This window comes from Myotis nattereri (genome assembly GCF_964212035.1).
Source record: "Myotis nattereri genome assembly, chromosome: 12".
Lineage (NCBI taxonomy): Eukaryota > Metazoa > Chordata > Mammalia > Chiroptera > Vespertilionidae > Myotis > Myotis nattereri.
This window is the reverse complement of record NC_138087.1, coordinates 77,887,753-77,915,337: the sequence shown is the minus strand read 5'-3', so window position 1 is coordinate 77,915,337 and position 27,585 is coordinate 77,887,753. Positions and strand designations below refer to the sequence as shown.

The 27,585-nt window shown below is 52.4% G+C and overlaps 1 protein-coding gene and 1 long non-coding RNA gene across 3 annotated transcripts; one reads left to right on the top strand and one right to left on the bottom strand.

The window, feature by feature from the left end:
- The first annotated feature begins 18 nt into the window (after positions 1–18).
- On the top strand, positions 19–25,663 carry KYAT1 (kynurenine aminotransferase 1). Of its 2 annotated transcripts, XM_081103931.1 has the most exons (14): positions 90–121; positions 13,072–13,267; positions 15,859–15,917; positions 18,713–18,860; positions 21,099–21,248; positions 21,329–21,415; positions 21,787–21,915; positions 23,272–23,392; positions 23,692–23,768; positions 23,894–23,983; positions 24,100–24,286; positions 24,363–24,442; positions 24,958–25,044; positions 25,146–25,663. In XM_081103931.1, exons 2-14 carry the CDS (start codon positions 13,172–13,174, stop codon positions 25,209–25,211), a joined length of 1,377 nt encoding a protein of 458 aa, XP_080960057.1. In that variant the 5' UTR covers positions 90–121; positions 13,072–13,171; the 3' UTR covers positions 25,212–25,663. The 2 variants fall into 2 exon arrangements, with proteins under 2 accessions (XP_080960058.1, XP_080960057.1); XM_081103932.1 differs by lacking the exon at positions 13,072–13,267 and having other exon boundaries at positions 19–121.
- LOC308528335 lies at positions 20,052–27,520 on the bottom strand. The gene is made up of 3 exons (XR_013996692.1): positions 27,310–27,520; positions 21,924–22,132; positions 20,052–20,486 (listed from the first exon to the last, which is right to left on the bottom strand). It is a non-coding gene; the product is annotated as an uncharacterized lncRNA (long non-coding RNA).
- Between the last annotated feature and the right edge of the window lie 65 nt (positions 27,521–27,585).

Here is a 27,585-nt window from a genome sequence, read left to right as displayed (position 1 = left end):
CCGACGCCATGTTGTTTTGGGGCGGAAGTAGCGGAGCCCCGGCTCGGCCCCTTTAAAGGGACAGGGACGGTCCTAACCTTCGCGGAGTCCTTGGTGACAGGGGGAAGCGGCGGGCGCAGAGGTGAGTAGCTGATCTTGCTAAGCATTGCTGCCCCGACGTAAGTGCCGAGGCCGGAGGGAGTGGCAACCGGTGCCGAGCTGGACGGTGCCAAAGTGCTCGCCGCACTTGGTGCTGCTGTAATAGCAGATCGGCTGCCGCAAGGTTCCCCCGCCGGGAGCCGCCGGCGGGAATGAATCGCGCGCGCTTCTCGCTGCCACGCACTCTGGTCCTGCCGCACCACATCCCCTCCCCACCCCGGGGTAGTGCGGGTGCGGAAGGTCGAGCAGAGCCGGTCCTGGAACCGGGTCCGGACCCCAGCTCTGCAGCTCTGAATCGCGAGTCCTCGCAGTTCCCAGCCGAGTAAGAGTAACGGTGACCACGTTAAACAATAATCCATACGGTGGCGTACTGTGCAGCTACTGAAATGAAAACTGTTCAGTACGCACGAATGCAGGACGACTTCCAAGATACCTTAGATTAAAAAAAAAAAAAAAAAAAAAAAGGAGCAAAATGTAGAACAGCGTTGGTCGGCCCTGCCGTTTCAGGAGCGTGTGTGGGGTTAGGTGTCTGCGAGTGTGTGCATCGCCCCTCCGCTAAGATGCACGGGGAGCGAGCTGTGGTGGCCCCGGGCAGAACGGGGGCCCTGGGTACCCGGGAAGGGGGAAGAAGTTACGACCACGCGCACAGGTTGGTTATTTAAACAGGAGGATGGTGACGATGATAACAGCGCTCCTCTCTCGGGCGCTGAGCCAGCGCCTGGTTTCAGCTCTCCTGCTGGGAGGACTTACCGTTCCCTGTTATTAGGGGCGGAAACTGGCCGGGAGAGGCTGGATCTTAGCAATATCTCATAGCCAGCGAGTGGAGGAGCTGGAATGTGAGCCCTGGAGGATTTTACACTAATTAATACCTGTTAGGTCGCCGCAGGAGGAACGCAGGAGGCCAGAATGGCGAGGGATGAGGAATTTATTCGATCCATGCACACCAGGTGGCTGAGCCTGGATGGCTCCAGCGCCCAGTGAGGGGGTCAGCGGCTTTTAAAGACTTTTGGTGGGCTCCTTCTGGGCGGAGACCCCGAGGGGAGAGGATGGAATGTGGTCTCAGCAAAGGGGATGCCCACAGTGAAGTGGCCTGAAAAGCCAGTTCCCAGGGGAGGGGTGTCGATTCAGTTATTTGATCAGACCTAACAATGCCCACATTTCTGGCCTATCCACTCCCTAGAGAAGCTTTTCTCTTATCAACCATACGAGGCGGGCCTGGGCCCAGCACACAGCAGGTGCCCATTACCTGTCATGGGCTGCTTACTGAGTGAACAAGTGGAACAAACAGGATGAAAACAGGCAAACATTGGAGGCCAGATTCCCGACTGGAGTCCAAGGCTGGCCCCTTCCCAGCCTCGGTACAGTGGCCCTGACCCCCACGTCCCCACCAAAAAAATGAAAACCAGGGCCGCAGGGGCTGACACAATGCTCCCACCTGCCCTGCTTTGTGCTTTACATGCAGATTAGCCCCATTTCACAGATGAGAGCAGAGGAAGGTGCCCCCACGGGGTCCCCACAAGGCCGCACTAGTGTAGTGACAGAACCCCAGCAGTTTGCCTCTGTGATGGGTGCTCCGGTGGCTCCGTCCCTGGTGGAGTCCAAGAGGACTTCTCAGATAAGGGCACTGTTAATCTGTGGCTGAGAGATGCACAGATGTCTGGGAGGAGAAATGATGAGGCTGGAGCAGCGATTTTCAACCGGTGTGGCGCAAGAATTTTAGAAACATGCGATACCTGACTATTTAGTCAGGGGTACTGACCTCTTACCTTAGATTGTGAAATAAAAAAAAATGACAACAGCACTGGCTGGGGTTGCTCGGTGGTTAGAGTGCCGGCCTGCACACTGAATGGTCAAGGGTTTGATTCCTGTCATGGTCAAGGATATGTGCCTGGGTTGCAGGTTCCCTCCCCGCCCCCAGTTGGGGGGTGTGCCCGAGGCAATCAGTTGATGCGGCTCTCTAAACGTTGATCTTTCTCTCCCCCCCTCCTTCCCTCCCTTGCTTTATTTGGCCCGGGGGCCAGACGTTCCCCACCCCTGGAGTAAAGGCTCAAGCAGAGACTCGCTCATACCTGCAGGTAACTGACATGATAGATGATGCAGCTTAGAAAAATTCCGTCTGGCTTCTGTGTGAATCTCTCTTTCCTCCTGGAGAGAATTACTTCACATGGCAACATCTGTGGCTTCCCACCCTCCACCCCACACTTACCTCCCATAACTCCAAGGAGGAGGACTCCCTGGTTTATATTCAGGTGGGGGTGACAAAGAAACACGGGAAAGTCAAGAGCAATGAGAAAGTCCTTCACACAATGACCCCCACCCCCCGCCTTCATTCGGCCCCCAGAGTGGCAGTCAACTTGCCGACGCTCTGCCCATGTAAATAAAAGTGTCAGCGCAGGAGGCTCCTGGCTGTCACCTGGGTTCTCAGGTTGCCAGTGTGCCGGACTTCTGGCTGAGCATGGCGCCTCCCTTCTGTAGCCAGCAGGCCAGGGTCACTCCAGCTGCAGCGGGCGAGGAGTCACTCTGCCCTAACCAGATGTGGGCACTGCCAGCTCCCTGGAAAAGTTCCCAAACGCTCATCTTCCTCGTCCCGGGGCAGCGGTTGGAGCTTTGAATTGACCGTTGGGGTCCTTCTGTGCTTTTCTAGGGCTGTGACTTTGCATAAGTCATTTCCCTGCTTTGAGCCTCAGTTTCTCCATCTGTAAAACTGATGTGACTCGCTCTAATGTTCCAGATACCAAATACTATATATACATATATTTACACCTCACGTGTCAAACTGCCCTAATGAGTGACATTTCAGGAGGAATAAGGAGTGGGGTACCTACCGTGTGTCTCATTCAGGGTCCCACCCACCAGCCCCGCTGTAGACCCAAGAACCTGCAGCCTGGGCTCCAGAAGTCATTTCTCCTTTGCGATTCCAAGCCCGGGAGGACCTATATATATGTCAGTGTGCTTGTCGGAGCTCCCCAGTCAGGCTGTCACCTCCCTCGGGACAGTTTTTCACAAAACCCTTGTCTTAGAGGGACTCTGGGCTTTTAGATCCCCCACCTCCCCCCAAAACAGGATTCATTATCTGACAAGAGATTTTGTTAACCTGCTTGGTTAACTAACTTTATGGGAAGCCTTCGGTTTAAATATTAACAGTGCATGGGTATGCAGGTTACTGTGGGCCAGGGCCTGTGCTGAATGCTTCCTGTGGGTGATTGCTCTGTAATTGTCCCCATTGGACAGATGAGGAAGCTGGGCCTAAAGAGGAGCTGGGATCAGTTTACCCACGTTCAAGTCAGAGTCCAAGCGTTCACCTTCTGTGATTGTTCAGGTAACAGACTGGCCTTGCCTGGGCATGGGACCCTCTCCCCGGCGGAGCCATGGTCGGTGTTTTCTCAGTACCTGGGAAGCTCCTGACATTTTGAGCCCAGGAACGCTATACAGCCTTCTAGCCTCTGGATAGATGGGCCCAATACAGAACTGACTCCAAATACCCATTGTGAAATACTTAAGCATTTAGCACAGGTCCTGGCCCGCAGGGACCGCATACTCATGCTCTGTTAATATTTAAACCTAAGGCTTTCCATAAACCAAATGTCCTTATTGCATAGAGTTGCTTGGTGAGGTGAGGCAGCCTGCAAAGCCAAAATCACCTGCCTGTCCCTTGCAAGCTGCCAAGCAGAAGGAAGCTGGACAGGGCGTGGCCACGCCTGTCCCCTTGGGCCGAGGGTCCCCCGCAGGCAGGGGAGCAGATAGAGGCAGCTGCACCCACCTCCTGAAAGAGGGGTTTTTGGAAAAGAGGTTGGACTTTGGAGACAGGAGAACCAGGATTTGAATTCTAGCTCAGGCTGTCACAGCTGAGTGAGCTTTGTTCATTCCCCTCTTGGGAGCCAGAAGGGGTAGTAATGCCTTCCTACCAGACTGCCGTGAGGATTAGGGACTTCAGCACTGAGGTCAGGCGCATAGTAGGTGCTCTCTGAGTTCAGAGAAGGGCCCAGGTGGACACTGAAAGCTTCGGATAGGAGGCAGAGCTGGGGCTGGGCCCTGCCAGGGGGATTGGCTCGGAGGGCATGCCAAGCAGGGGTACAGCTTGAGCAAAGGTGGGTGATGTCTAGTCAAAGGCAAAGAATTGATATGTTCGGAAGAAGAGAGAACATAGAAACTGCAGAGTCTGGATTCAGGCCTGCTGCAACGTCCAGGCTGAGGAGGCATTAGGCCAGTGGTTCTCAACCTTCTGGCCCTTTAAATACAGTTCCTCATGGTGTGACCCAACCATAAAATTATTTTCGTGGCTACTTCATAACTGTAATGTTGCTACTGTTATGAATCATCATGTAAATATCTGATATGCGGGATGTGAAAGGGTCGTTTGACCGCCAAGGGGGTCGCGACCCACAGGTTGAGAACCGCTGCATTAGACTATCTGGCATCCACGCAGGCTGCTTGGCAAGGCTGGTCCAACGGGGGGTGTGGCTCACGTCACAGTGTTGGTCACTGAGGCATTTCCCTAGGGATCATGCCCCTATGGGTCACCAGTCATGGTGACTTCTGGCCAAGAAGGTGGCCAGTAGCTGCTCAGGCTGATGGAGGCATGTGTTGGGGAGGACACTGACCGCTGACCACCAGCCCCTGGCCTGGCAGCAAGGAAGCCTGGGCTCTTAGATGCCTGGGCAGCTGCAGTAGAGGGTCCTAAGGGTCATCTGGTGCCGTCCAGGTGGGTTTGGCCTCCTGAGCGCTTCCCCCCACCCCTCCCCCAGCTGACTGCATGGCTGCACTTCTCCATGGACTGATGTTTCATAATAATAATAATAATAATAATAATAATAATAGTGATGACATTGTTGAACGTTGACTGCCGAGCACCACGCTAAGTGATTTCATGTGTTATCTCATTGACGTCTCGCTACAGCCCTATGTGGCAGGCATATTATTATTCTCATTTCAGGAAGTATCCCCAGAAAGGTTTAGTAATTTGCCTAAGTCACAGCTAGTCAACGGCTTCAGCTGAGTTCTGTCTGATTTCAGAGCTTCATAGTCTCTCTCGCTCTCTCTTTTTTTTAAATCAAACTGTATTGTAGTTTATATGACCCCAATCCCAAAGAATGCCATGGTTAATAATTTAGGGGTGTCCCTGAAAACATCCGTATGCACAAACATATACGTAATTAAGCAGTTCTTACTTTGCACGGTTCTGATATGGACGAGTTCCAGGTACCACCACTTAAAATAAATTTTAACTTTAGTTAATTTTTAGTTAAAAAATTAAATTTTTTTTTGCATCAGGGACACCAGTTCCTCAACACGGTTTGAATTTCCGCTGCTGCGTTATATTAACTGTGAGTGATGGCGTAAAGTGTGGGTTTCGCTGCTAGCGCTTCAGTCCACCAGTGTGCGTAATGGTCAGCGACCAATCACATCACTTCTTTCTAAGCCTGTTTTCTTTTAAAGGTATTATTTTCTTTTTCTTTTTTTAATATATTTTTATTGATTTCAGAGAGGAAAGGAGAGGGAGAGAGAGAAAGAAACATCAATGATGAGAGAGAATCATTGATCAGCTGCCTCCTGCACGCCCCCTGCTGGGGATCGAGTCCACAACCCGGGCACGTGCCCTTGACTGGAATCGAACCTGGGACCCTTCAGTCCGCAGGCGGATGCTCTATCCACTGAGCCAAACCAGCCAGGGCCGAAGCCTGTTGTTGATTGGTCACCCTGCATGTCATTCAGTTCCCCTCTAGACAGCAAAGCACGTAGTTAGGTGTGCTGCTGCCTGTCTCCCAGAGATAAACCCAGGTGACATTCTACAAAAGCAGGTCATCAAAAGAGGGGATTGGCCAACAAAGATGAAAGTGCAGTAAAGAAAGGCAGAGCGATAACCCTGAGAATGAACTTGGATCAAGCGCTGGCCGGGGAGTTCTGTTGGTTAGAGCGTCAGCCCCATACATCAAGGTTGCCGGTTTGATCCCCAGCCAGGGCACATTCAAGTATCAACCAATGGATGCAGAAATACGTGTAACAACAAATCGATGTTTCTCTCTCTGTGTCTCTCTCTCTCAAACCATTTTTTTAAAAAATTTGCATCAAACGTAGAAGCAGCGATTAAATAAATAGCTGACTGTAGGAATGTGGACACTTCAACTATTCACTGTTCCAGAAACTGGAGATATAAACTCGAGATATGCAGCCAGGGAAACATGCTGAAGGCAAATTTATTGACATAAATGTTGAAAACGCTTCTGGCGAGAAGGATAAAGTGTACATATCGGTGGCATTAAGTGTGTTCACAACGTTGTGCAACCACTGCCTCTGTCTAGTTTCAAAACATTTTCATTTCCCCAGAAAAACAGCCCATCCTCCCTCAACAAACATTCCACATCCCCCCTGCCACCCCCTGGCAGCTACCAATCTGCTCTGACTCTGTGGCTTTCCCTCCTCTGGATGTAACCTATGGAGGTCGTCATATAATACGTGGCCTTTGGGTCTGGCTTCTTTCTCTTAGTATATTGTTTTAGAGCAGTGGTTCTCAACCTTCCTAATGCCGCGACCCTTTCATACAGCTCCTCATGTTGTGGTGACCCCCAATTTCATGGTTACAAATTGAACATCATTAAAGCATAGTGGTTAATCACAAAAACAATATGTAATTATATATGTGTTTTCCAATGGTCTTAGGCGACCCCTGTGAAAGGGTCATTCGACCCCCAAAGGGTCGAGACCCACAGGTTGAGAACCGCTGCTCTAGGGTGTAGCAGGGATGGTAGCATGTTCTTTCTTATGGCTGAGTAACATTCCATCGTATGGCTATGCTACAATTTACCCATGCATCTATTGAAGGACTTTTGGGTTGTTTTTACCATTTCATTACACAAATAATGCTGCTGTTAACATTCACATACAAGTTTCGGTGTGAACGTATGTCTTCATTTCTTTCCATTATATGCCCGGGATTGGAATCATTAGGTCATAGGTAAACTCTGTGTTTGAACTTTCTAAAAATTAAAAACATGTGCATCAAAGGACATTATCAAGAATGGGACCAAGACCATTGATTCATTTTGAATTAATTTTTGTAGGTGGAGTGAGGTAGAGGTCTAACTTCATTCTTTTGCATGTGGCTATCCAGTTGTCCTGGCACCATTTGTTGAATAAGAGATTGTTTTTTACCCCATTGAGTGACCTTGGCACCCTTGTTCAAAAATCAATTGGCCATGCCCTAGCTGGTTTGGCTCAGTGGATAGCGTGTCGGACTGCGGACTGAAGGGTCCCAGGTATGATTCCAGCAGGGCACACGCCTGGGCTGCGGGCTCGATCCCCAGTAGGGGGTGTGCGGGAGGCAGCCAATCAATGAGTCTCTCTCATCAATGATGTTTCTCTCTCTCTCCCTCTCCCTTCCTCTCTGAAATCAATAAAGAAATATATTTTTTAAAAGTGTGATGAAACCTGCCTGTAAGGTGCAGGGCAGGCTGCCTGGCACAGAGAGAGTGTACAGTACAGAAAAGGCCATTGTCATTACCCTTAGGACAGACCTCAGGGCTAGAAAGGGGTGGCCGGGGAAGACCTGCTTCCTGGAGAGGAGGGGTGAGGCACGGGGAGTTGGAGGTAGGTATGGCCTGGGAAAGGCGGAATGAGTTGAGTGAGTGCCAGTGAGTGAGGTCCCACTGGAGTCCCTGGGTCAGCCTGTCAGTGGGAGAACGCTGGGCTGGAGGCCAGTAGTCCGGCCTCAAGGTGGATCTAGACCAGCCTGCTCCCGGCCGTGGGAAAGTCTTCCTGTGCCCAAGTGTGTGGAGCAGCAGCCCGCAAGCCCCGGCTGGACAGGGCTGGCTCTGCGTGCCCCCTGCTGGCGGCTTCGAGAACAGCAAGTCCTTGCCTATTCATGGGGATGTCAAAGACCCGGCGGCTGCGGCGTTGCTGGGTGAGGGCAGCCCAAGTGGCCACCTGTGCCCTCCCTGCCCCTAGCTGGGACCCCAGTGGTTTCTCCCTCCCCTTCGAATTCCCGGAAACTGCCCCCACCACACCCACATGCTCACACACACAGACAGATGTGTGCCCATGCTCAAGTGACACGCTCATGTTTGCACGTGAAGTCACAGCCACACATGGGTTTACCTACGTCCAAGGTCACAGTAAGACTCCATGGCCCCTTTCTCCGTTAGAAAAGAAATAAAAGTTACATTTTACGGCTGTGTTGCTATGTAAAGGATGAATAGCATCCAGGCTGAATTCATTATTATATATTCATTATTGTCATATTCTCTCTCTTTTTCTTATTTTAAAATAAATGAAGATTAAAACATTTTCATGGGCCCCTCAAAGTATGGCGGGCCCTTGGCACTATGCCTTCTGAGAAGGTCTGATGGAGAAGTCAGCCCTGCCAGCAAACATGAGCGAGTTCACACACATCTAGCCCCTGGTGCCACAGTATATCAACGCCATGGATATTCATAAAGTTCCCAAGCTATTGTTAACATCAGCCATTTCCTGGGCACCTTTTCTGTGCCAGGCACTAAGTAAACTGCTTTCCGTGAATTCCCGTATTTTATTTCCTTGATAGAGAGGGAAATTGACATGTGGAGACATGACGTGACTCACCTCCGGTCAGACCGCAGGGGTCATCATGACACCAGAGCCCGTGTTCTAATCATCTCCCAAGGGCCTGGGCCTGAGTGGGCACCAAGGGTTCAGTGATGCTCACTCCCTTGCCCACAGCCTCTCCTGGGCACACACACCACCCCTGCCCTGGCAGTCTCCTGCAGCAAAAGCCCCACCCTAGTGTCCATGCCCAGCCCCAGGGCAGTGAGCCTGGCCTTCTATGGAGCCAGGTGGCCCAGGATACCGCCAGCCCCAAGAGTCAGCAGGGCCCAAAGAGGCTGAGGGGCTGAGACTGTGGCAGGGAAGTGGCAGGGCCACGAGCGGGGATCTTGTCCAGTGTTCGTATGTCTGCCATGCCTGGGCAGCGGGTGACGCAGGCCCTCCTCCAGCCCTGGAGCTCAGTATTAGTAGTAGTTGCTATTTTATCATGGTTACCATGTCCTTGCCTGGCAATGCAGGCGAGGACAGCACCCGTGTCCGGCGACATGTGTTCAGTCCGTGCCGCAGTGCCTGGCGCAGAGTGAGAGCTCGGCAGGTGAGAGCTGAGTGAGTTCCTGCTACGCCACCACCAAGCCGGTGAGCGAGAAAGGCGTGATTTAGGGCAGAGGAGGCGTAGTCGCTTTGGGAGAAAGGACAGAATTGATAGACGTGGAGCGATGTGGGCGAGGGTGTCAGAGAGAGGACCCGCCAGCGGCGTCCCCAGATTCGAACCAGGTGGTTGGGAGGCGGCGGAGGGTCCCTGTAGGACTGAGTACTTCTGGACGAGTCAGCAGGACATCAGGCCCAGGGCAGGGGTGGCGACCTGCCTTCTCCCAGCGAAGGGAACCAGCATCCCCTTTGCCCAGGAGGGTCCCCTGCAAATCCCATGTCCTGAGAAAACCCTCAATTCCAGGCAGGCGGCCAGTTGGTCCCCCAGGACACCCAGCAGGCAAAGGGCGCCGACTGTGCCCTGCGCTGGGCTCAGACCTGGCTGAGTGAGGCCGAAGCACGCTGACGCCATCTCCCGAGGTGACACACTGCGGACTGTCCCTCCTCAGATAATAATCACTCTGCCCTTTCCTGCTCCCAGCTCTGTGCTTGGCCTCAGGGGCCAGGGAGCGCTTCCTCAGGATGTCCCTGGGAACTGACTCAATTCTGAGAAATGAGCGGTGGACTCTGGCCGGACTGATTGCTCAGCTCCTGGAAACTCCCGGCTCCCTTCCGCTCCGGGCCCTTTGCACCACTCTCTCCGGGACACGCTCTCCCTCCGGCTTGGAGGCCACAGTCTCCTGGGAGCCCTGCCTGACTCCCACAGGCCTGGGCCGGTGCCCACAGCGCCCTCGAGAGCAGCCCCTGCCCGTAGACACCCACTGCGTCTCCAGGGCTGGGCCGGACCCCCTCCGAGGAGAGAGGAAGGAGGGAGGCTGGAAGGAAGAGGCTCCGACTGCCGGCAGTTCTCAGAAAGTCCCAGCAAAGCCGATGGGGGCCGTGAGCGCCATGTCTGCCAGCTACAGCCCGTCTCGCCGTCCAGGCCCTGCCCGGGAGCAGCCCTGGAGGCTTGGCCTCGGTGCTAAGGGCACAGCTGTCCCCTCAGTCACATCAGAGAGACACATTCCCATGGCCACCGCAAGGGCACTGCCTTTTTTTTTTGCCATGGCAATTAAAAAAACCTGCTTTATTAAGATATAACAATGCACGCACCATGTGATTCAGCCATATAAAACGTGCTATTCGCTGGTTCTTAGTATATTCACATTTGTGCAATCATGACCACAAGCTATTTTTAGAACATTTTCATCGGCCAAAAAAGATACGCCGCGCCCATTATCAGGCAATCCTTAGTCCCACCCGCCCCTCCACACCCAGGCCAAGGCAATCACAGATGTACTCTCTGTCTCTATAGGTTTGCCTGTTTCATTTTAGTGGAATCACATAATTTGAATTATTATCTGAGTGTGATTATTGTCTGAGGAGGGACATTCCACGGTGTGTCACCTCAGGAGATGGCTTCTCTCACTTAGCACAGTGTCAAGGTCCACCCTCGCTGCAGGGTTGCAGCGTGTACTCCGCTTCCTCTTACGGTTCATTGATATTGTATCATATGGATTGACCACATTTTGTTCGTCAATTGATGGGCATTTATGTTGCTTCCACTTTTTGGCCGTTACGAGTAATGCTGCTTCTGAACATTCATGTTCAAGTTTTTGCGTGGACATGTTTCCATTTCTCTTGGGTAGATATGTAGGGCTGGAATTGCTGGGTCTAATGGGAGCTCTATAGTTAACATTTTGGGGAACTTCTAGGGTGTTTTCCATTTCCAGAAGCAGTGTGCAAGGGCTCCAGTATCTCAACATCTTCAAACACAATTGTCCACCGTCTTTGTTATAGCAGCCATCCTGCTGGGTGTGCGGTGGCATCTTTTTCTTTCTTTCCTTCTTTTTTTAACATATCCTCAAGTGAGGATTTTTTTTAAACTTATTTGTCTTTTCTTTTTTAAATTCTTTTTTTTTTTAAATATATTTTATTGATTTTACAGAGAAGAAAGGAGAGGGATCAAGCGTTAGAAACATTGATGAGAGAGAAACATCGATCAGCTGCCTCCTGCACGCCCCCTACTGGGGATCAAGCCTGCAACCAAGGTACATGCCCTTGACTAGAATCAAACCCGGGACCCTTCAGTCCTCGGGCTGACGCTCTATCCACGGAGCCAAACCAGGCAGGGCTTATAGTGGCATCTTAATGTGACATTTCCCTAATGACTAATGATGTTGAGCATATTTTCATGTGCTTATTAGTCATTTATCTATTATGATTGCAGATACTTTCTCCCATACCATGGGTTGTCTTTTCACTTTCTTGATGGTATCCTTTGAGGCACAAAAGTTTTTCATTTCGCCGTAGCCGGTTTGACTCAGTGGATAGAGCGTCGGCCTGCGGACTCAAGGGTCCCGGGTTCGATTCCGGTCAAGGGCATGTACCTTGGTTGTGGGCACATCCCCAGTGGGGGGGTGCGCAGGAGGCAGCTGATTGATGTTTCTCTCTCATCGATGTTTCTAACTCTCTATCCCTCTCCCTTCCTCTCTGTAAAAAATCAATAAAATATATTAAAAAAAAAGTTTTTCATTTCAATGAGGTCCAATTTATGTGTGTGTGTTTTTTCTTCTGTTGCTTGTACTTTTGATGTACATGAGAGACCATCTTCTAACTCAAGGCCACAAAGATGTACTCCTGTTTTCTTCTAGGAGTTTTATAATTTTAGCTTTTACATGTAGGTCTGTGATCCACCTCGAGTTCATTTTCGTGTATGATGTGAGGTGAGGTCCCAAGTTTATATTTTTGCATGTGGACATCCAGTCGTCCCCACACAATTTGCTGAAAAGGCGATTCTTTTCTTATTGAATTTTCTTGCCACTCTTGCCAAAGAGCAATTGACCATGCATGTGAGAGTTTATTTCTGGACTCTCAGTTCCACTCCATTGATGTATATGTCTATCCCTGTGCCAGTACCATACTTTCTTGTCCTGTAGCTTTTTTTAGTAAATGATGTGCAGTGAGTCCTCCAATGTTTTTCTTCTTTTTCGAGGCTTTGACCTTTTAAATATGTGTGTGCTAAATCTCTTTCAATATATGATGCCCCGGGTTTTCCTCCCTTGTATTTTATTTGTTGAAGAAACAGGGTCATTTGTTTTATGGCAGTTCCATCCGTCTGAATCTGCTGGAACATTTTATTTCAGAACATTTTCATCAGGCCAAAAAGATTCCCTGGAGCCATTATCAGGCACTCCTCCTTCCCTGATTGTATCTCTGTGGTGTCTCTTAACATGTTCTTCTGACTCTTTTTTAAAATATATATATTTTATTGATTTTTTACAGAGGGGGAGGGAGAGGGATAGAGAGTTAGAAACATCGATGAGAGAGAAACATCGATCACCTACTGGGGATGTGCCCGCAACCAAGGTACCTGCTCTTGACCAGAATCGAACCTGGGACCCTTCAGTCCGCAGGCTGACGCTCTATCCACTGAGCCAAACTGGTTAGGGCCTTCTGACCCTTGTATGTTAATGACCCAGAGGCCTTATTTGATGTAGATTTGATTTTAGCACAAGGATAACATGCAGGTAGTGTGTGTTTCCAGAGTCAGAATGTAGAGTTGACTCTGTGATGTGAGGAGCTATTCATGATCTTCACCTGGATCTTTTTTTTTTAGATTTTCATTAGAGGCGATTTACAATTTTAAAGGGTCACCCTGGTTGCTGGGTGTGGGGGTGTCACTGGTGGTTTTGAGGGCTGAGGGATAATCCTACAACAGAGCACGAATTGCTCTGCCTGATGCACAGTGGCCACTCAGTAAATACTAGCCCTTATTGTTATTGTCATTAGAGCTGTGTGTGTGAGACTCAAGCCCTGGGCCAGGGTGTTCCGCTCCCTTCTCCTCTGCCCCTGGAGGAGAAGTCGTCAGTGCCCCGAGGCTCTGGGAGGCATGTTCAGGAAACCGGCAGCCATCTCTGTGCACCTGGTGGGGTCCCTGCAGAGAAAGAAGGCTGGAGCTTCCCTCAGCCGGCGCTTGCACCAGACTGTAAGTGCTCTCTGCTGCCTGCGTGGCCCAGGGCCCCTGGGATCTGGCTTGGTCCTGGCTTCAAACCCACGCATGAGCCGCCTCTTTCAGGAAGCCTTCCCTGACTGCACCCTGAATGTGGGTCCCTCCCTTGCCTTCGTAGCTCTGCATCTGAATGGTTGCTTGGTGCTGCTGCCTCCCCATCACCCGCTGTGCCCAGCGCATGTTGGGTACACAGTCGGTGCTCAGTAAACGCTCACTGAATGAATGCATTATGTGTCAGCCTGAGAACAGGCCCTGCTGCCTCGCTGGCCAAGAGCTGTGTGACATACTTGAAGGTCACTCCTTTGAGCACCCCAAGTTTCTGCAGTCCCCCATTATTTTTATCTCCTTCCTAAACGCATTCACCTCCTTTTTCTCTCTGTGTGCCCCTGCACCCCTCTATTCTTTCCCACCCCAACCCTCCTCAAACTTCCCCCACTCCAACTTCTATGCCCCTCTCCCCACACTGCTCCTGACTCATCGTTGCCTTTTTTTAAATATGATGCATTCCTAATTCAAAAGTAATTTGTTGTATCATTGCATCCAGGATGCCATCAATTGTGAGCACTGTTATTTTTTGGACTAGTGAAGGGGGAAAATGCCATTCAAACTCGTGCTATAGATTGTAAGACATCCAAATTCAGAGAAAGTGCAATGCAAAACCATGCACACGTCAGAACCCACTGGATACGGTGTGATCTCCGTGTGGAAAACCTGGAAGCAGAAGAGCATACGCATGAAATTAAATCACCTATAACGCTGCCACTCGTATAGAACCTTTGTTAACATTTTGATATATTTCCTTCCAAACTTTTTTCTACTCATATAGCGTCATAGAAAAAAGTGTATGTATATACAAATATATGCTAGGGTATGTTTTTTATAAAACATCATATTATTTTGTAGCCTGTTTTACTGATGTCAGCATGTCACATTGATAAATATTCTCCTAAAATGTAATTTTCTTCCACATTTTTTAGTCATAAAAAGAAAACATTTATTCTAGAAAATCTGGCCCTGGCTACCCTGGGTAGTTCAGTTGGTTAGAACATTATCCCAACATGCCAAGGTTGCGGGTTCGATTCCCAGTGAAGGGTACATATAAGAATCAACCAATGCCTGGCCAGCATGGCTCAGTGGTTGAGCGTCAACCTATGAACCAGGAGGTCATGGTTTGATTCCCGGTCAGGTTACGGGCTCCATCCCCAGTAGGTGGCGTTCAGGAGGCAGCTGATCAGTGATTCTGCCTCATCATTGATGTTTCTATCTCTCCCTCTCTCTCCCTTCCTCTCTGAAGTCAATAAAAATATATTTTAAAAAAAGAATCAACCAATGAATGCATAAATCAGTGGAACAACAAACTGATCGATATTTCTCTCTCTCCCCTCCCCCCTTCCTCTCTCTAAACCCAATCAATACATAAAAAATTTAAACTATTTTGACATGTACTGAGCGCCAGGCCTGGTGATGGGTGTCAGGGATTCAATGAAGGGACAGTGCCAATGTCAGCAAAGCACCTACAAGGTGCCATCCCCATGCTGGGCTCTCTTGGAATCGCTCACATTGGCAGGACTCTCGGGCTATGGGAAAACCTGGCCCATCTACAGAGGGTCCCGGGTCCTTGGGGACAGGGTCCTGTCCGGCCCCTCCTCTGACCTTGGGCAGGTCCCTGAACCTCTCTGAGCCCCATGTCTTCATCTGCAGATGGAGGTTATCATGGCACCTCTGATAGGGACGCTGTGGGGACAGCGCAAGACCAGGAGAAACGGGAAGGGCTCCCTGTTAGCACAGCAGGTGGCAGGAGACCATGAGACCTGGCTCTGCTCCCTGCCAGCGCGAGACTCACAAACCTGTGGAGGGATCCCCAAGCCCACGCTCCCATTATGCCGATGGGGAGACTGAGGCCAGGAGGAGCTAAGTCCCTGGCCGGTGTCGGGGCACCTGTGGATGAGGAGAAAGCTGGAGGGAATACAGGGGAAGGAGGGGTGGCTGGAGAAGGGCCCTGAGCCCCCCCAGAACTGAGCAAGTTCACCGGAGTCAGAACATGGCCTCATCTCAAACAGGCCGGAGTCTGAGTGTACTTGTTGTGTGACCTTGAACACCTCACTCCCGACCCGGTTTTCTCATCTCTAAGATGGGCCCAGCCAGATGGTTCTGAGAAGTGAGTGAAGAGCAGGGCCAGTCCCCTGTGCACAGAAGCCGCTACTGTCACTGTTGCCATGATCCTTCCCCTGCTCTCACATCCCCCCACCCCTACCCCCCCACCCCCCCTCCCCCCTCCTGCTCCTCCTCCTCAGCCCCAGCCTGTCCTGAGTCAAACTTTAACCTGAGGAATCCGGGCTGTGGAACCAGCCTGGCAGGGGGGGCAAGGCCGGCAGAGCCTGCTGAAATGCAGACTCCGGAGGGCGCAGGTGGGGGAGGCGGCTGGAGCCCTGCTGAGTGCGGATCTCTGCCTCCTGGGGAGTGGTGGGCAGGGCTGTGTTGAAGGTGGTGGACCCGCTTCCTGTCTTCCTAGAGGCCCAGGCTGCGGTACCTCCTCCACTCTGACCTTCCATTTGCTCTGTTTCCAGCTCACCATGGCCAAAAGGCTGCATGCACGAAGGCTGGATGGGATCGACCACAACCCGTGGTGAGTGGGCAGGCGCCGGGGAGGTGTGGGGGTGTCCCTCGGTCGTGGGGGCAGGACAGGGCTGGAGGTCCCGGTCCCTAGGTCTGCAGAAACTCAGTGGGACCCAGGACAGTCAGATTTGCGGCCACAGCCCATGAGAGGCAAGACCTGAAGCAGAGGCTTGGGTTCCAAACCCAGCTTCACCCCACTTGGCACTGGCCCTGGGGCCCCTGACACCTGCCCGGACCCCCAGTTCCCCAGCTCCCCAGCTGCAAAAGGGAGATAATTTTATTTCTCTCGAATGGCCTTGGGAGGTTAAGACAAAAATACTGTATGATAGCAATAGGCTACCCAGGCACAGGCTGGGGGCTTTTTAGGGGCTGTTTTATTTCACTTAGTACAGAGTGAGTCACGCTAGGAAGGTAAGACACAGGCGCTCTTCACTGGACATAAGCTGAGATTAAGCTCCTTTCTTCACCGACTTGTTCTAAATATGGGAGGATCGTGCCCACTGTTACTGGCGATAGGTGGATGCAGTGGGAAGACGTGTGAGGAAGAGTTCAATGATCTTCCAGCCACATCCGACCTGGGCCTGGAACATAGAGACACCTCTGTACTTAAAAAGATTGTTGGCTGTTGTTTTTTTTTTTACACAACACGGGAAGATTCTTTCTTTCAAACTGCCCCCGTGTACAGAACTTTGTGTTTTGCGATCTTCCTCCTCCGTCTTCTTCGATGCTCCGTGGTGTCTGGGATGAGGGAGCCAGGCCCAAGTTCCCTGTAGAGTCTGGCCGATCCTCAAACTGCACCCCCTCCGTCCTCTCCGTGCAGCAGACTAGGCAGCCTGGTGGCCCATTTTGCAGATAAGGTAAAGTGCAACTCAGAACAGGGAATACGAGGAGGCAGGCAGGAGGGGAGACAAGATTCCTTCCTCACTCACAACTTGGTAGACTCTGGAGCCACCCACCCCCATTGTACAGAGGGGAGACTGAGGCCAGGAGAGGCTAAGTCTCATGCAAAGGCAGGGCAGAGCAGGAGTGGGTCTGGCAAGAATGCACAGGACAGGTGGGGAGTGTTAGGGATCAAGGCCATGAGAGTCAGGGTAACAAAGGGCTCCAGGTTCCTGCGGACCCCAGGGTGGTGGCCCGAGGGCAGCCAGTCTCTGTAGAGTGTTTGAGCCTGGCTCCCTTGTCCTAATTACCGTGGAACATCCACCACCTGAGCACTGCCATTAGCTGCTGTGTGACTCTGGGTAGGGCCCTGGCCTCTCTGAGCCTCAGCAGCTTCCTGTGTCTTCAGGGGCATCATGGAACTCTGGGGAGAAAATGACTGATTCTAGACTGCTGGGCTGACCAGCAGACCCTGAGTGACGGATGAACCAACACTCTGACACACGACTGCTGTGAAAGAGAGGGCTAAGGGACTGCCTGGCTAAAGGAACTAGACAGCCTCAATCGCCTGCCTCTTCAGGCTTTTATTGTAGTAGCAGTTTGAGATAAAGTTTATCTTTTAGATACAATCAGTAGGGTAAGTAATCTTGGGGGACACATGTGTCTTACAGTGTCCTTTAAGTAAGGACACCTAAAGATTAAGTGTAAGGATTTCAGTAAACACCCGGGTGGCTGCACTTACAGACTTGTTTGGAAAGGTCAAGGAATAATTAGGGGTGCCGCCTTCCACACTCCCCTAATCAGAATTCCGATAAACAGGGTGGGCCACCTTCAGCCCACTCATTTTTTCGGAATGTCCTCCTTACAAACTTTCCAACCGAGTCCTGTGCTTCCCTCCACTAGACATAATGATAGCTATTGTATTCAAATGTAACTCAGACAAGTCTGACTACTCTGCCCCCAGCCAGCCTGGAACCCATACCAGCCTCCTCCTCCAGCCTCCCTGCCTCTCTCCCATCTCCCTGAAGAGGTGGCCACCGGGCAGGCCCAGAAGAAAGGTTGTTGAGGGCAGACAGTGGGCTGGCGGGGCTCCTGTGTGCCCAGCATAAGGATCGAGAGCATCAGCTTTGCTCCCGACAGATGTGGAGTCACTCTGGCTGTGCCTTGGATTCACAGGGCAGGTCCCTCCAAACTTCAGCTTCTCCATCCTCACTGTGACCCAGGAACAGGACGGGCCTCGTGCATATCGGGGAGGCTACAGGAGCAAGCATTTCACTCTGGTGTCGGCAAGAGCACAAATGGGTCATGAAATCCACTTGGGAGGGGCTCGACAAGAAGTGTTTCTGAAGAATTGAGTAGGAACCGAACCAGTTTGGCTCAGTGGATAGAGTGTCAGCCTGCGGACTGAAGGGTCCCAGGTTCGATTCCAGTCAAGGGCATGTACTTTGATTGTGGGCGCATCCCCAGTGGGGGGCGTGCAGGAGGCAGCTGATGGATCTTTCTCTCTCATCGATGTTTCTAACTCTCTATCCCCCTCCCTTCCTCTCTGTAAAAAAACAATAAAATATATATTTTTTAAAAATTGAGTAGGATAGGCTAGGCTAGGCTAGGCTAGATACTAGATCACACCAGAAGGAGAATGTAATTCCATGAGGGTTTGCGATATAAAGATGATTCTTACTATGGATCATGGTCTGAAAGTTTGCAAGCCCCTGGGCTGAGACATGGGATTGGCACAGTGCCCGCCCCCCTAATGGAAGAGCATGTTACCAGCGATGAGCCTGACCCTCATCTCCAGGGTGGGCGCTAGCTGTCCAGTTTCTCTAGAACGAGCCCCGTGCATTGCTCACCCTGCCTTGGAAACAGGTGGAAGTCCAGGTCGGGGCGGAGGGAGGGGCTGGTGCCGACTCTCCATTTGTTGCCCAGGGTGGAGTTCACCAAACTGGCCAGTGAGTATGATGCTGTGAACTTGGGACAAGGCTTCCCCGACTTCCCGCCTCCAGACTTCGCCGTGGAAGCCTTTCAGCACGCCGTCAGCGGGGACTTCATGCTCAACCAATATACGAGGGCATTTGTAAGTCTCCCCGTCCCTCCCAGGCCCCTGGACACAGGCTTCTGATGAGCCCGGGGAAGGAGGGGGAAGAGCCCAGGATACTCAGTCCAGCCATAGTTCAGTGTTCACTGAGTATGTCCTCTGTGTCGGGCTCTGGCTGGGACAGCTCATGGTCTGGGAAGAGGCAGACGAAAACCAAGAAAAAAACCAAAACACCAGAAAACAAAGGCAGTTGATATGTGGTGATGGAGGGAAATGGGGCAGGAAGAAGGGGGGATCAGAGAAGGCTGCCTGGAGGAGGTGACACATAAGCGGAGCCCTGAAAGACAAGCTACTGATTGATTTGACTCTAAATTCAAACGCTTTCTGTAAAGGGCCACAGAGTAGCTATTTGCCAACCCTGGGAGTAGAAGAATGGTTCTTCAACGTTGGTGTGCATCGGAATTGTCAGGAGGCATGTTCCCTCCAAGTCCACCATCCAGGGACAACCACTGCCAACAATTTGCCACTTTGGTTAGAGTGTTCAGACTTTTAAACTTTTAATCTTAAGTCACAAATCAGCATGCCAGGAACCCCAGACTTTTAAACTTTTAACCTTTAAAAATGCTTGCATAAAAAAACATACACACACATGCTTAGATACCTCCGTGTGAGACTTGTGTGTAACACCAATGGACTCATACTATAAATAACGTTCTGTAACTTGCTTATTTCCGTAAACAGCGTGACAACCTGCCCTGTCCAAAGAGCCCCCGTTCTTTTTCATGGCTGCATAGTATTCCATTGCCTCAATGTGCCATGATTTGCTTAACCAGCTCTGCCCTGATGGGCTGGCTTGGGTATCTTACTATTATGAACAGTGTCACAGTAAATAGCTCTGTGTATGTCTCTTGGTGCAGGTGTGTGAGTGTTTCTCTCGGATACAACCCTTGAAGTAAAACTAGAGAGCTAAAGGGCATAAGCATTTAAGCACATGATCGATATTGTCAGATTGCCCTACAGAAAGGTTTACTCACAGTCCCACCAACAGACTGGCCTCGAAGCTGGCAGGAAAGTTTATTATTTGGGTGAAAGAAGAACCTTTTGTCTCACTCTTGCCAACCATGGACATTATCAATCTTTTAAATACCTGCTAATGGTGACATCATTTTCTTATAATATAGCACCATTTCAATGTTACTTTCATTTGCTTTTCTTCAATCATTATTCTCTCATATGCACATCGGGCTTGCACACTTTTTCTTTTGTGACCTACCTCGTTTTTTCGTTTGGGTGTGTACCTTTGTCTTGTTGCTTCGTAAGAGCTCTTTCTATATTAAACATCTTACCTGATTTTCTTACCTTGCATGGTTTTTTCTCTTTCAAGTGTGCTCCTGGTATATTTTGCTGTACAGAAATTTTTCATCTTTATGTGGTCAAACCTGGTTTAGTGGGTTATTTGGTTAAATTCTCCATCTTTAGTTTCAGTTACTTGCCTCACTTGGCTTAGCCTTGAGGGTTTGTAAGTGTCCTCAGCAAACAAGTGTACGACCCAGTCTTCCTCTCCCAATGGGATCCTTTCAAAGCTGCGGCATAAAACCCTATTCCTGCACTTCGTCTGTGTGACCTTGGGCAAGTCCTTTCCTTCTTCTGGGTTTGTTTTTCTACCTGCAAAATGGTGGGAATCAAATAATGCCTTTCTTGCCCTCGCCAGTTTGGCTCAGTGGATAGAGTGTCGGCCTGTGGACTGAAGGGTCCCAGGTTCAATTCCAGTCAAGGGCACATGCCCAGGTTGTGGGCTCGATTCCCAGCAGGGGGCCTGCAGGAGGCAGCCGATCAATGATTCTCTCTCATCATTGATGTTTTTTTCTCTCTCTCCCTCTCCCTTCCTCTCTGACATCAATAAAAAATAAAAATAAATAAAAAATAGTGCCTTTCTTGCAAGGTTGCTGGGAGGATCAGATGGCACGAATGTGCGCCTTGAACTTAAAAGGAGGTGTTCTGGGTGTGGAGCCGCTGCTCTGGCGGCTGTCTTGGGCTGTGCTCCACGAAGGTGCGCGCTCTGTCTGGTTCCCCACCATACCCCAGCTACCCCAGCCCTGGGCACTGGGCTGGCGCAGGACAGGTCATGGCAGGTGTCACGGGGGGGATTAAAGGACTCACCCCACAGGAGCTGATTTTGCCCCAGGCCTGCCCCGAGAAGATGCTCGAATTGCCGGATGCGGCTGAGCTGGTGGGCGGGCCGAGGCTGAGCCTGCGGCTGACCCCTCTGCCCCGCAGGGTTACCCACCACTGACCAAGATCTTGGCCAGTTTCTTTGGGAAGCTGCTGGGACAGGAGATAGACCCTCTGAAGAACGTGCTGGTGACTGTGGGCGCCTACGGGGCCCTGTTCACAGCCTTCCAAGCCCTGGTGGACGAAGGAGATGAGGTGAGTGGGGCGGGGCTGGGGCCTGGTGGGGGTGAGGGGTCAGGGCGATGCTACCTCAGCTCATCTGACCCTCGTACCAGGTCATCATCATCGAGCCTTTTTTTGACTGTTACGAGCCCATGACATTGATGGCAGGGGGCTGCCCTGTGTTTGTGCCTCTGAAGCCGGTGAGAATGCTGGTTGGGTGAGGGTGGGCAGGGGGGTCCAAGGAGTGTGCTGTGTTGGACCCCAGGAAGGGAGGGAGGAAGGGAGGGAGGAAGGAAAGGAGGGAGGGAGGGAGGGAGGAAAAGAGGGAGGGAAGAGAGGGAGGGAGGGAGGGAGGGAGGGAGGAAGGAAGGAAGGAAGGAAGGAAGGAAGGAAGGAAGGAAGGAGGGAAGGGAGGGAGGAAGGGAGGGAAGGGAGGGAGGAAGGGAGGGAGGGAGGAAGGAAGGGAAGCCGTTTCTCCAGGATGGGGAGAGGGTGGGGACAGTGGCAGGGGAAGAGGGTCAGATCCTTAGCACTGACTGTCAGGGAAGCAAGTATTGCCGCCCTCTTGCAGACCCCCACGCGGGATGGGGAACTGGATTCCAGCAGCAACTGGCAGCTGGACCCCACGGAGCTGGCCAGCAAGTTCACATCTCGCACCAAAGCTCTAGTCCTCAACACACCCAACAACCCCCTGGGAAAGGTACTGACATCTTCTGGGGACCCCTCTGCACTGGGTTCAAGTCCACACGCATACTGATTTGCCGCCTCGGGGCCTCCGGTTCTTCCCCTGGAGCAGAAGGGCTGCCTGTGTGAGCTGTGAGGGTGAGAGGGCTGGTGGTGGAGCGGGCTGGGTGCCTCCATGCCTCCTTCCCCATGGCCCAGAGACAGTGGCTCCACCTCTCGGAGTGTTTTCTCATCTGTAAAATGGGAACATGACAAAACCAATGTGAAGGAAAAACCAGTCTTCCTCCTGGGTGTCTCCTGCACTCACGCACGACTCGCGCACTCACGCTTCTGATACCAGACGTGTGGGGTTTTCCCACACCAAGCAATTCTGCGACACCTGCTTGGTGCCCTACCATTCCGCTCAGTTCAGTTGTGACCCTGTCTTCCTGGAGGGAGCACCCATCCCTCTGGCTAAGGGCTCAGCCCCATGAGACGGCCCCCACGCCACTTCAGATGCCAGTCCCCAAGTCCAGGTGGTCACCTGTGCCCCTGACCAGGCAGCTGGGAATCTGACCTTCCCATGACCCCCTCCTTGGGTCCAGTTAATTTGCCAGAGCAGCTCCCAGAACTCAGGGAAAACGTTTACCAGCGTATTACAGAACGTGATAAAGGACGCAGGTGAACGGCGGATGAGGAGCTCCATAGGGCGAGGCCTGGGAGGGCCTCAGGCACAGGGAGCAGGCCCAACCCGGAAGCTCTGAGCCCCACATGATTGGGGTGTGGGGACTTCATCATGTAGGCATAACCAATGAGCAACTCCTTTTCCAGCCCCTCTCCCTCTCTAGGAAAGTGGGGCTGAAAGATCCAGGCTTCTCATTCCGGCTCGGTCTTTCTAGGACCAGCCCTGCCCAGGACCCCACCAGAGCTGCCTCATTAGAACAAAGGGTGTTCCCAGCGCTCTTATCACTTAGGTGTTTACAAGGGTTTCAGGAGCTCTGTGCCAGGAACCAGGGGCAGAGACCAAAATATATATTTTTCTCTCTTTTTTTTAATATATATTTTTTATTGCTTTCAGAGAGGAAGGAAGAGGGAGAGAGAGATAGAAACATCAATGATGAGAGAGAATCATGGATCGGCTGCCTCCTGCATGCCCTCTACTGGGGATCGAGCCCCCAGTCTGGGCATGTGCCCTTGACCGGAATCGAACCCGGGACCCTTCAGTTCCCAGGCTGACGCTCTATACACTGAGCCAAACCAGCTCAGGCTATATTTTTCCCTTATGTCACAGGATCAGTGTTGTGGGGATTCAATAGGATGGGGCAGAAAGGCTCTGGGTTTGGATGTGCCCTTCACCTCTCTGAGCAGGGCTGTGTCTGGGGACGGCCCACAGGTGTTCTCCAAGGCAGAACTGGAGCTGATAGCCCGCCTGTGCCAGCAGCATGACGTGTTGTGCATCACGGACGAGGTCTACCAGTGGCTGGTCTTTGATGGGCACCAGCACATCAGCATTGGTGAGCCCGGCTGGCCAGGGTGCCCCCATTCCCCTGGCTACTTGTGCCAGGGCACTGAGCCCAATCTGGGTGTCAGCAGCAGGCCTGACGATTAGGGTCTAAGGGTCTGGAGACACACAGGTCATGTGACCAGGGGCACCCACCCCAGGCTTGTCATGAGGGTAACCTGGAATAAGTTCTGTAAATAGCACGATCGGAGCTCTGAGAGTGAGAGCCTGAGGGCCCACTGGGGTCCAGCCCCCACCCCTTCCCTGCACCCTCGCCCCATCTCAGCAGCTGTTCTCTTTGGCCTTGGGCAGCCAGCCTCCCTGGCATGTGGGAACGCACTCTGACCATTGGCAGCGCTGGCAAGACCTTCAGCGCCACCGGCTGGAAGGTGAGTTGACAAGGTTAGGGGATTACCCTACCCCCGTGGCCCCTGGCAGGAAAGGTGGCTGGGAATTAAGGACGCCTTTGGCCAGGCCCTGTAAGGCCTCACCCCAACCTGTGTTTGCGGTCTAGGTGGGCTGGGTCCTGGGCCCTGAGAGACTCATGAAGCACCTGTACACAGTGCATCAGAACTCGATCTACCACTGTCCCACGCAGGCCCAGGTGAGGAGGCCCGGGGACCGCACCCCGGGGGAGGGAGGGCCAGGCTGGCTCCGGGCCAGGTCAGCCTGACGCCTGTGCATCCTCCTTCGGGCGCGCCCCCTCCACCCCCCCCCCAGGCTGCAGTGGCCGAGAGCCTGGAGCGGGAGCAGCTGCACTTCGGCCAGCCCAGCAGCTACTTTGTGCAGCTGCCACAGGCCATGCAGCGCAGCCGTGACCACATGCTGCGAAGTGTGCATTCTGTGGGCCTGAGGCCCGTGATCCCCCAGGGCAGCTACTTCTTCGTCGCGGACATCTCGGACTTCAGTGAGGAATGGCCGGGCTGGGCAGGGTGTGGGGGGCTGGAGGCTGCCCAGGGCTCAGCGTGGCTTCTGTCCCCCAGAGAGCAAGATGCCTGACCTGCCTGGGTCTGCGGACGAGCCCTATGACAGACGCTTCGTCAAGTGGATGATCAAGAACAAGGTGGGCGGGGCCCCTACCGGGCCCCTGTGAATGGTTTACAGGCTGCACTGCTCCGGGGCTGACCTAGAAGCTAAGGGGCCACACTCCAGCCCCGCCTCTGCCGTGAGCCCTGGTACAGGACTGTAGCCATGTCAAGGATGGCGAGCCTGTTTAATTTGTACAAAGGTGGCATGTGGTTGGCAGAACGAATGCCTGGCCTCCCAGGGCCTCAGTCTTGCCATCTGTACAGTGAGGAGTTGGCCCATTAACTCTGTGGTCATCCAGCTCAGAGCTATGATTCTCAGGCTTATTTCCTCTCTGGCTCTGCCCTGGTCCCTCTCTTGGCCTCCCTGTCCTCTCCACACACAGGAGGGACGTGGGATGTTCTGGGGTTCTTTCCCTCTGACCTTGACATAGCACTGGGGGTGCGCATTGGCGCGAACGCTCTTCCCCCACGCCATGAAACCTCTGCCTCCCGAGAGCCGGGGCTGCTGGGCCGGGAGGCCCTGCTGAGACACGGGCTTCCTCCTCCCCAGGGCTTGGTGGCCATCCCGGTGTCCGTCTTCTACAGCGTGCCCCAGCAGAAGCACTTTGACCACTACATCCGCTTCTGTTTTGTGAAGGTAACAGGCAGGGCTGCAGGAGGGAGGGCAGGCCTCCCCCAGCGCCCCAGGGCCCGCTGGCTGTCTGGGGAGAAGAGAGGGACCAATCTGTGTTGGCGCAGGATGAATCCACGCTCCGGGCCATGGACAAGAAGCTGCAGGAGTGGAAGGATGAGCTCGGGGCCTGACGGCGCCCCTCGGCCCTACCTCACCGGGTTGGTCCCTGCGTGCCCTGCAGGGCTCCTGGTCCAGGATTTGGTCATTCCCACGCTGGGATAGATGGCACTGGTGAACCCCTTTTCTGTGACTCAGGGAACAGCCCTCCTTCTTAGTCTTGGGGGAGTTGGTAGCAACTCCCCACGGTGCCTACAGTCCTGTTGCAGAGGTAGGGGAGGCCTGGCCTGGGCCTCTTCCGGGCCCCTCCCTCGTTTAGGTCACAGGGTCTTGGGTCCCTTCTGGCCTCACGAGACTTGGCTGGGACCCCAAGGGCAGAGTCCAACGGTGTACTGGCCTTGAGTCCCAGCTCTGACCCCAGCAAAGGCTCAGGCAGCCCTCCCTTTCCTCATCTAAACTTGACCTTGGGAAATTGTCTTTACAGTATTTTTTCTCAGAATAAAATTTTAAGTTATTCAAACCTTTATTGGCTTTACTCTGCTTCACTCTGGTGCTGATCGCTGGTGGGGACTTGGTCAGAGTGGAAGGCACCTCAGTGAACCCCAGATCCTAGCACTTCTCTGTACAAATGAGTCCCAGAGAAGAGCGGGGACATGGGACTTGTATGAAGTCACACAGTTAGTTAATGGTAAAACCAGGCCTAGAAGCCAGGGCTCAGATGGTATGTGTTCCTGGTGCTGGGTGTGGGTGTGGGTGTGGGTGTGGGTGTGTGTTTGGGAGATGGGAGCCTCATTTGAGTGTCTGACAGGGACGACCCAGACAGTCCCATCCCCCAGGGGTCAGAGGGGTCAGAGTGCAGGAAGGAGGGCCAGGTCATACAGTTAGAGGAGGGAAGTAGCTAGTGTTTATTGTGTGCCCTTGCGTGCCAGCCACTTGGGTGCCCATCATTTCATTAGACAACTCCCTGAGACAGGAATTATTTCTCCATTTTACAAGTGAGGAAACCACTCTGGAGGTGAGGTGACCCGCCCAAGGCCATCCAGCTGGCAAAGGGAGAGGGGTTAGACCCTGGGGGTAGGCATCCTAAGGGGAAACAATGACAGCTCCTGGATTCATTGGGAAGGGAGTGCCAGAGACTTATCCTGAAGTTGGATTTGCAGAGCAAGCCCATGGGTTTTGCTTATATAGTTAGTTGGGGGAGCTGATGGGCACAGATTGTATAGTAAAATATAGTGGGTCTTTGTCACTGGTTCCTGGCACAGAGCTAAAACACTTGGAACTTCCCGAGTGATAGGAATGTCTTCTGTTATTCATAACAAGTCCGCCTGACCATGTGATTAGAGGTCAGAACTTCCAGCACCAAAGAAAGGAACTGGACATTGAATCCAGTCACATGGCCAATGACTGAATTGATCATGCATCTGTGATAAAATCCCACATAAAAACCCTGAATCCATGAGTCAGAAGGAGCATTTGGGTTGGTGAACACATCACTGTGCTGGGAGGTGGGCGCATCCAGAGAGGCCTGGGAGCTTTGTGCTCAGCCCCCAAGACCTTATGTGCTACCCGTCCAAGTCCATGTGCCCAGTGCTCCAAAATGCAAAGACCCAAAGCACCAGAGTCCGGAGGGAGGAAAGGCTTATTGACCGAAGGTGCCAATCAGGAAGATGGAGGCCCTAGCAGTTCCTCAAATCCATCTTAAGGAAATGCAGAGTTCAGGCTTCTTGCCCGGCCAGCGTGGCTCAGTGGTTGAGCATCGACCTATGAACCAGGAGGTCATGGTTTGATTCCCAGTCAGGACATATGCCTGGGTTTTGGGCTCAATCCCCAGTGTGGGGAGTGCAAGAGGCAGCCGATCAATGATTCTCCCTCATCATTGATGTTTCTCTCTCTCTCCCTCTCCCTTCCTCTCTGAAACCAAAAAAAATATTTTGAAAAAAATTAAAGTCTAGCCCTATCTGGTTTGGCTCAGTGGATAGAGTGCATGTCAATCCACTGAAAGGTCCCAGGTTCGATTCTGGTGCATGGATATTTTTCTCTGTCTCTCCCCCTCCCTTCCGCTGTCTCTAAAAATCAATGGGAAAATATCCTCAGGTGAGGATTAACACACACATACTTATATGCATACATACATACAGAACGTCTCAATTAAAAGAGAGTAAATGAACAAACCTTTTAAGGGTTAAATGATCTCCAAGGTCCTTTCCAGCTCCGAATCACACTCCAGTTTTGGGGCTCAGGGTCCCACTGTTAAAACCAAGCTGAGATTTGAGTGTCGCGCTCCACCGGAGCCGGCGGGCGGCTCGAGTGTCCCGCGGACCCAGAACGGCACACGCCGAGCATCTGAACACTGACCCGCCTCGAGCCGCGCCCACCACTGCGCAGGCGCGCCCAGCGCGAGACCCGCCCCGCCCACGCTCTCCCGCGGCTTCAGGCCTAGGCCACGCC

What these genes read in the sequence shown, in the direction of transcription:
- KYAT1 (XM_081103931.1), top strand. Translation starts at nt 13,172, where the DNA reads ATGTTCAGGAAACCGGCAGCCATCTCTGTGCACCTGGTGGGGTCCCTG. An exon ending in AGTGGATGATCAAGAACAAG is followed by an intron (nt 24,443 to 24,957) that starts GTGGGCGGGGCC and finishes CCTCCTCCCCAG; the next exon opens with GGCTTGGTGGCCATCCCGGT. An exon ending in TCCGCTTCTGTTTTGTGAAG is followed by an intron (nt 25,045 to 25,145) that starts GTAACAGGCAGG and finishes GTGTTGGCGCAG; the next exon opens with GATGAATCCACGCTCCGGGC.